At 25.1% G+C, this 9,178-nt stretch overlaps 1 protein-coding gene across 1 annotated transcript; it reads left to right on the plus strand.

Annotated features, from left to right (window-relative positions):
* The first annotated feature begins 632 nt into the window (after window positions 1–632).
* LOC112592009 lies at window positions 633–4,690 on the plus strand. The gene is made up of 8 exons (XM_025335973.1): window positions 633–855; window positions 1,440–1,583; window positions 2,452–2,524; window positions 2,609–2,772; window positions 2,867–2,978; window positions 3,049–3,263; window positions 4,121–4,289; window positions 4,572–4,690. Exons 1-8 carry the CDS (start codon window positions 823–825, stop codon window positions 4,655–4,657), a joined length of 996 nt encoding a protein of 331 aa, XP_025191758.1. The 5' UTR covers window positions 633–822; the 3' UTR covers window positions 4,658–4,690.
* Window positions 4,691–9,178: the final 4,488 nt, after the last annotated feature.

A 9,178-nucleotide genomic window follows, 5' to 3' on the forward strand; every position in this document is an offset into this window, starting at 1 on the left:
TATTAACTACACTTCTAATTTAGTTCTTCGAACAAAACAGATATGCCAAAACAAAAAACTACATTTAGTAACTATAAACTTAGAATAAAATCATACTACTATTTATATGAGATAAGTTAATTATAAACTTTAGTATTATTGTTTATACATCATACACAATTATTGAAATACATAATAGAAAATTATAAAACCTTTATTTTTCCCAGTAATTTGGTTAAGAAATTATTCCCTTAAGGAGTTTGGAAGTTAATAGTTAGATTGGTGAGTGTGATTATATAAAACTAGAGTTGCAGCCAAACAAAAATGCAGTTGGTGACTCTGCACGTGAATAATAGTAACTCCATATTTTAGTAATATACAAAGAGCAATAGCACAAGAAGTTTTAGTCTTAAATAGTATCGTTAAATGAATAGCGCTAATAAGTATTTTAATAACTAAAAGTCCTATGTTGAGTAAAAATGGTAAAATAATGAGTAAAATTATTGTACGCCTCTATTGTATTTTACTCTTAAAATTGTATTCTATGATATACACAGAAATTGGTAAATGTAATTTTTAAATGAAGATATTAAAAATAATTTAATTTAATTTCAATATTTAAAAATTAACTTTTAATTTTATTATTTTTTAGGTGGCAATAGCCACAATAACCAGTATACCAGAAAAATTGAAACTTTCAGACAACAACCGCCGCCGCCACCACCACAAAAACAACAACCATCACCACAAATACAACAATCACCACCACAGGTACAACAACCACCACCACAGATACAACAACCACCACCACAGATACAGCAACCACCACCACAGCAGCAAACAATGTCACAAGTGACAAATTGTGTATCAACACCAGTAAGCTTGTTATTTTTAAATAAGTTTTAATTACATCATCAATATTTATTATTTTTTTTAAGTATATATTTATTGATTAAAAATGAGCAATATAAAAAAAAAAAAAATTACACAAATCACTTGTTATGATTATTGAAATAAATGTTAGACCAATAATTATACTTAATGAAGAATATTCTCATCAATAAATAACATTTTACTCTTTGATAGCAATATTTAGAAAATAATTTAAAAGATAATCAGTAGTTAGTAGTTACTAACCATAATAGTATTAAGAATTGATAAATTGCTTCTTGCCTATTGTTGAATAATTGAGTCTTCCAAAAACTGCCATAATGTTTTTTTTTTATTAATTCATTTAATTTATATACATTGACTCACTATATTTTTATTTATTGAACTTAAATATTCTTAATATAGTCTTAAGTACTAAAGTACTAAATGATTATTAAAATTGAAATTTATGTTTTTATTATTATAATTATTTATGAATAATTATCCTATTTATTTATTTTTTTTAGCATTAAAAATGGCCTTTATAATAATAATATTAATATAATAACTAAATTGTCTTCCATTTTCAGAAAACAGCTAATCCAATGAAAAATCAACAACATCCTATGCCCTTACAGGATTTACCACCTCAACTACATTGTCCCAAACCAGAGGCTGAAACTCAAGTACCAACTACTGTGGTTACTCAATCATCTACAGTACAGGATCATCAGGTACATAGTTATATATTTAACATTTAACCAATTCTATAGTCACATATTTATATTTATATATATTAAGTTAATTTAATATGACACCAAACCATAATATATGTATATTGATTTAAAAACTAATTATTTTAACATTTCAAAAGAACATGTCTATGTATTCTGACAGATTTTGAGTGTCCCGCATATTTTAAACTTATAGTACATCTATTTCAGAGTGGTTTCAGTCGTAGTGCAGATTTGATCAATCCATATCATTTTTGGATTAAAGGTTGCAAATATTATTCCTGGGGCGTCTCGCATAAACGTGAGACAGCTAAGCTTAAAATATGTTGCGGTGTTGTAAATTCAGTGTGGTTGAAGCTATTACTTGTTGCCAATAACACATATCATTTTCATTTAAATATTGATGTAATGAATAATTTGAAAGAAAATACAATTTGAATAATTAATTCTATTTTTAAATTATTTTAAAATTTCAATGTATTCTGATTGGCAACTAGTAAACCCAACCATTAATTTGATGCCATATTTATTATATTATCTGACCAGTAGGATTCTGCAAATCTACACAAATGTTGTGTTTATTTACAGTCCGAGTCAGTGATATTTTGTCATCATTTATGATGGATGGTGTCATAGCTTTTTTGTAACTACATAAACCTTGGCAGATTAAACACTGTTCTCTTATAATAAGAATAATAATAATGACAATATTTATTAGAATAATGAAAATATTATCATTATTACTATTTTTATTTATACTAAATCGTTTTGATGTATTATCTGCTGAAGTATATGTGTCTGCGCAAACTGAAAATACTTCTTCGCCGCGTTTATAAAAATTGCTTATGTTGTCTCATTGGCTATATAGAACAAACAGATAAAAGTTGAAGATGAAAAACCAAAAAATGAGAAGTCTGAAGTAAAATGGCCAGTCAAACGTAGTATGTCAATGCTTTTTAAATTAAATTATTGTAATTTTTGTTAATTGATTGTTTTAATTAAATTAAATTAATTTTTTTTAATAGAAATTAGCAAGAAAGAACGTAAAAAGCGACTAAATGCTAGAATGCGTCGTTTAGTATCTCCTAAAAGTCCATTGATGGTATTTTCTGAATTGTTCAAAGATGTACCAATTCACTTACAAGAGCACCCACTTCATAATGTTATGAGTTACACTGCTACACTTGAGGTATGATATAATTGAATTAGAAAACTTGATTTCATTTCTCGTAAAATAATATAATGATTAATAATTATATTTAAAAAAAAATATATGTATATAGATTGATGGTCAAATTTATTCTGCAAATCATATTTCTAAGACTCAAGCCAAACAAAAGGCATGTGAAAACTTCTTGCGCATTATGTTGGCAAAAAAAATAAGTGAACGATCTGGTAATTAAAAGTGTTGATGTTGTTAACTTTTAATATTCTTGTATTATATACATGTAAATATATAAATTAGAAAAAAAAGAAGAATCTCCCATGCAGGTTGATATGGAAGTTGGAGAAAATAGTTCAGTGTCAAAACCTAAAGGACCCCCACAAGAGGATTTTCCTTGGCCACATTTTGCTTCATTAGCTATGCATAACTTAATAAATCAATGGGAGCTACAACCTGTTGTTACAAAAGCTAATTATGTACATGAAGAACCAAATGTCATCAAATCACAACCTAAGGTGAATAATCGTTATTTACAATTTGCAATACATTTTAAACAGTAATTAATACAAACTGATTGATTTTGAATTTGTTGGAATAAAAAATCATATGATTTGGTTATGTTAAAATAAGGGTTTATACGTCAACTTGGCAGAATTTTTATTTATTTTTTAAAATTATTATTATTAAAATATTAGTTTTACCATTGGTTTTATAATATTTGTAATACATACAGTTCTAAGAATGTTGTTTTTGTAGTCTTTTTCCAGGATATATTTATTATCTATATCGTAAGAATAATTTTGATTTTCGTTGCAACCTAAATTATTATCTATTTTAACTTTCAATCTTTGGTTTTTGGGATATTAATAAAAAAAACTTATAACATTTTTGTTCACATTATTTTTTAATGACTTAATAAATATACATTAAAGAGTATACCTTTTTATACTACTACTATACTTCTACTACTTTTACCAAGGAATAAGATAATTTAATAAAATAGTCAATAGGGGATTTACACTCTAAAACAATTCAATTAATGTATTATAATATTACAAAGTCAGAGGTTATACTTATATTAGTATGTTAAAATATATAAAGCAGTTAAAGTATATTATTTTCCATTTAAATATATCATGACATTATTAGACTATAAAAAAATAGTTTTGATGCATTTACTAAAACTGATTAAAGATTGAACATTTAACAACAAATATGCATTATCTCTAAAGTACTCTTATTCTCTTTATTAACCATGTGTAATAACAATTTGAATTCAAATTCAATTTTGTATTTTGTTATCTTTGACTTTTAAATTTATACACTCAACATATTATGTTATGACTGTTTAACCTAATCTCTTTTATTTTAGACTGGTGCTATGAGAAAGTTTCCTGAAAACCCGAAAAATTGTAATCCAATACAGTTAATAAATCAAATGAAACCCGGTGTACAATTTGTTGAAACTATAATGAGTTTAAAAACTCCATCACTTTTTCAAGTGAGCTGTGTGATAGATGATGTTCCATTTTCTGGACAAGGTAATAGTCTTTGTAACATTATATTAAATTATATGTTTTATCTGAAAAAAGATTTCAGAGTTCTATTTAATACTAAACTCTGATGTAGTATATGATTTTTTTATAAAATTATTTTACTTTATAAAACACAAATAAAAATTCAATACTTTTTTTAATGATAAATTTTGATAAAATAAAGTTTATCCATGTAGAAATGTACACAAAAAATTTTGGTTGGATTAGTAGGTATTTATATTAAAACAATTTTCAGTTAGTTTATTGCTATTGATTTATGTTTTATAGGTTCAACAAAAAAGGCAGCTAAAAAGGAATGTTGTATTGAAGCAATCAAATATTTTTGGCAATTTGATTTCCGTGCGAATAATTAATTTAAGAAATTAAAATTTTGTTTATAATAATATATTTTTGTGTGCTAGATATTTTTATTAGTCAACTATATTTATTTTCTTATTGATTAGAATACTTATGATTTATAAGGTTACTATTGGATGGACCTAGTATCAACTATTAATTTTAATATTTATTTATATTTTTATTTTTTTTTCATTATAAAATCATCGAGTTAAATAATATAATTAATGTATAATGGATTAGAACCTCCATACCTCCGTAATCCTGAAGTTATTTAAACCTTAAATAGGTAGGTTATTTATATATATATAGTAAAATATTAATATACTTAGGAGAAAAAAAGTAAAAAATTAATACAAATTACCATTTTGTTGTGGTTATAGACTTGAGTATCAATTCTCTAGACAATAACTGCCCTTGATGATTGAATGTCAAAATTTTTATAACTTTGTTTTATTAATTTACTTAACACAAATAATTTTTCACCACAAAATTCTAGAACTGTCACCCTGTGCCTAAAGAAGAGATTGGTAAAAATCGCTCACTTGTTTACACTATTTCCAAAAACTAATTTTAAATAGCTTTTTGATCTAATAATTTAACTCTTAATGATAAGTTACAAAAATATTATTATTATTTTTATTCATTAGAATTGGCTATTTAGTATTGTGCAGTTGATTAATATTTCACCTTTAAGTAGAATATAATATAATGTGTAATAATATATTTAATAATTTTGCAAATTATATTTAGTATGTATATTTCTTAAATAATATTTTTTTGATTTAATATAATTAAGTACACCAATGATCCTAAAATAATTTAATAACATTGTCTTAGAGTTTCTCTAATTGCTGAGAACTTATGTTTTATTGTTAATAATATTATGTTTCTGTTACATCACATTTATAAGTTGCTCTTGCTCTTTAGGCAGTGTGTTAGGCTTACCTACAAAATTTGATTTGACATATAGAACTGGATATCGCAATTAAATGTTGAAACACTTTGAAGTACTTATTTAAAGTAGTAAAAAACAAATTAATAAATTAATAATTGCTGTACTAAAAAATAACCATTTTACTATAATATTATTACTCAATAGTTAATTATCTCTTAAATTATCATTTAACTTATAGTCTGTACTTGATGGCTGGGTAATAAAATCAAACTATACATTACCAGAATATTATTAATATTATAAAGAAATTTTTTTATTTTAAATTGATATTTTGAAGAAAAAAACTCATTATATTATTTAATTTATTCTCAGTTTAAAACGTTAAATAAAATATAACACATTTTACAGTTTAATTTTAAGTTTTATAGCAGTTCAAAAATCAAAAATAGCCAGTAGCCAAAATTACCAGGATTCAAAACAGAAAACTATAAAAAAATTGAATTTGATCTAAAATTTAGATCCAAATTATTTATTAGACTAAATAAGTATTTTAATTCAAAGGATTTTAAAATAAGTATACATCCTATGTTTTAAGTAATTATTAACATGTTTCATAATTTTTTTCAACAGTTTAATCATTATTTTTATGAGTACTGCTCTACTCAAGGTTATACTAAATGTTAGATATTGATGGATATTTGAACTCATGATTTATGTGCCAATAATAGATTAGTCATGTACGAGTGCCTAAATTTTAATATTGTTAAAATAACTTCTATAGTTTTTATTCTTATTCTAACCCTATTTATTTTGTTGTCGTTACAGGAAATACTTAAAACTTTTAAAACATTTTATTTCTCAAAAAATATTCATTTTTTTTTTTTTTGTAGAAATCATATGTATTGCATGATTGAAAATGTAGATGTAGATCAAGCATGCCGAGCTCGGCGGGTCCTGTGACATATTTTTATGAGGCCGAAATCAAAAAAGTTATAAAAACAATAAACATATAACCGTAGAATTTAAGTTTATATTTTCATAGCATTACAAATGTTGAAAGTTTTCATTTGAAAATTGGAATTTCGAATAAATTATCTAATATTATTACCCATATTATTATGTTGAATGTTGATAGTTATCGTAAATATTGTACTTCGTACTGCACATAGCTTTTATAACATTCATCAATAAATTTATAATACCTATACCTAGTCTTTTAGTATTCCGACAAACCCTCGGGCGTTCGAAAGCATATTTTATTTTGTGTTTAATTGTTAAATACGCGTAGGTACTTAAATTTGTAAATTTACGGTTAAATAATTATATGCCGTCTGTCAAAGTCAAGTACCTAGTAATAAACGAAAAATTATTGATTAACGCTCAACTTCTCAACGAGGATGGGAATTGCGATAATATTTGTATGACGATAAAACAATTTTCAATTTACCTATTAAACCTTTATTTATTTATTTTTTTTTTTTTTTATACAAAACAATTGAACAATCGTTAGGTACGGGTTAAAGGTTATTACATAATATAAACAATTTATTCAAAAAATAACATTATTGTTGTTTGCTTATAATATTATGTTGTTCAAAAATTTAACCATTTAACGTAAATACTAATTATTATAATATCTCATTTTAAATCTCCACCCAACAGCAGCTGGCTAATGCGTTTATAAGTGTGATGAGTGTCATAGGTACCCAGAATATCTCTTTCGCCACACCGAAATCTCTTGAGAAATACCAATTACCAGCAAGCCCGGATTAAGGATTGATTGGGCCCCAGGACACCATAAACTCAGTGACCCCCCTTTCAATTTTAACTTCAAAAAAATTGTATTACTAATAATCTTGTACAGAACAAATATATATATATATTAGGCTAAATATTACACATGTATATTGTATATATTATTATACCTATATAGGTAAAAATTAAATTTGTTAAAAAGAATAATATTTTTAATTTTTTTTCTTGGTTTTTCTCTTGCAAATTGTTGAATAATTTCATCGAAATCGATCAATTGCAAAATATAATTTTCTAAATCTAATATCGTTATTATAACGATGTTAAATTTTCGTTAGTCTGTGACTTGTTCTATATTTATTTTTTATTCTTGTTGATGGTTTGGAAAATGCTCTTTCGGTCGAACAATTATTTTTATTGGGTATATAATATGATGGGTACCTACCACTTATGCAATATATTAGAATAACAATTTAATATTCATTATCATTTATTAATTTTCGTAATATAAAATTGAGAACATTTTTATTTTATATTTATTGATTATCTACTATTGGTGAATTAATTGGGATATCAGCGCACTGTATGTTTTCTCTTTCAGGCCCATGCGTAACATAGGCAAAAGGCATTTAAACAAAATCTTTTATACATATATATATAGGTATATATTTTTGTGTAGCCGTGTAGGTATAATCATAGAGTAAAAACACGCATTACAAAAATTATAGAAAATAATATTTTTGAGAATTTAACCTATCGGTTTTATATTTTATTATTATTCGACTTGGTAGGTATTCAACTTTTAAAATAAAAAAAAAAAAATAAATAAATTTAATTTATGCTTAAAATTGTTTTAAGACAATATTTAGGCAAATGGATATGTCATACTCTCTAAAATATTATTGACTTTAAGTTTTGTTATGGGTGATTTTACACAAAAACATAGAAAAATAAATAATACTCAGCGTAAACGCGTTTTATCCATGTTACGCTCGTGGCTCAGAGAGAGAAAGAAAACTGTGCGTTGATATCCTCTAACCTGATGTAACACTTCAGTTGAACCCAGATGTAAATGTGGATGAATGATGTACTTCGTTCAGTTACGTATTGCTCGTAATGATGATTTAATAATTTAAAATTACGAGAGTAAGTCCTGAAACATTTGATTACTTTTGAATATAATTTCTGAAGAATTCAGTAAAGCTGATACTCAACTTCAGAAAGTATCAAACCGATTGAAATTATTAGATATTTATTGGTAAGTAAATTTAATTAATTAGGTATCAATTCAGCTTAGAGGAAAAATAATTTTTGTAGACTAGTATATAGGTACCTATTACCACCTTTATTTTAATGTAATAATCTAAATTATAATTTTATATTATTACTATGAAATATATTCAACTTATTTATTTTTAATTATTATATACATCACTTAAAAATTTATTTATATGAGTTCTGATATGAGTTTGAACCCGAAGATAAAAATTCTGGATCTTTGAGAAAGAAACCGTGTAGTTTGAGACGTGTTTGGTTTAATGTTGAGGCTGAATTAGTATACTAAGGTTTATTTCGTACATTGTTTGGGATATGATAATGTCGAAAAGTTATCTGTATATATCGATGTTACAGAAGATGAAAGTTTCTGTTCATCAGTAGTTGATCACTACTCAAAATGCGTTTAAATCACGCTGGTTTTCGTTTTAAACTTTTAAAATCTGGTACTAAACTTTTAAAAATAATAATTCTGGTGGATCTTCAATTTGGATTGATTTTGGGTAGTTTTGATTTTTAAAGAGCTGATCATTGGTTCTGCAATCATCTCCGCGCTGAACCTTTAATTTTTGGTTTCTAAACTCGTGTAACGAACTGTTCCACTATCTATTTC

The sequence above is a fragment of the Melanaphis sacchari genome, unplaced genomic scaffold, assembly GCF_002803265.2.
Source record: "Melanaphis sacchari strain LSU unplaced genomic scaffold, SCAv2.0 Contig1535_pilon_pilon, whole genome shotgun sequence".
NCBI lineage: Eukaryota > Metazoa > Arthropoda > Insecta > Hemiptera > Aphididae > Melanaphis > Melanaphis sacchari.

What these genes read in the sequence shown, in the direction of transcription:
- LOC112592009 (XM_025335973.1), top strand. Translation starts at nt 823, where the DNA reads ATGTCACAAGTGACAAATTGTGTATCAACACCA. An exon ending in CTACAGTACAGGATCATCAG is followed by an intron (nt 1,584 to 2,451) that starts GTACATAGTTAT and finishes TTGGCTATATAG; the next exon opens with AACAAACAGATAAAAGTTGA. An exon ending in TCATCAAATCACAACCTAAG is followed by an intron (nt 3,264 to 4,120) that starts GTGAATAATCGT and finishes CTTTTATTTTAG; the next exon opens with ACTGGTGCTATGAGAAAGTT.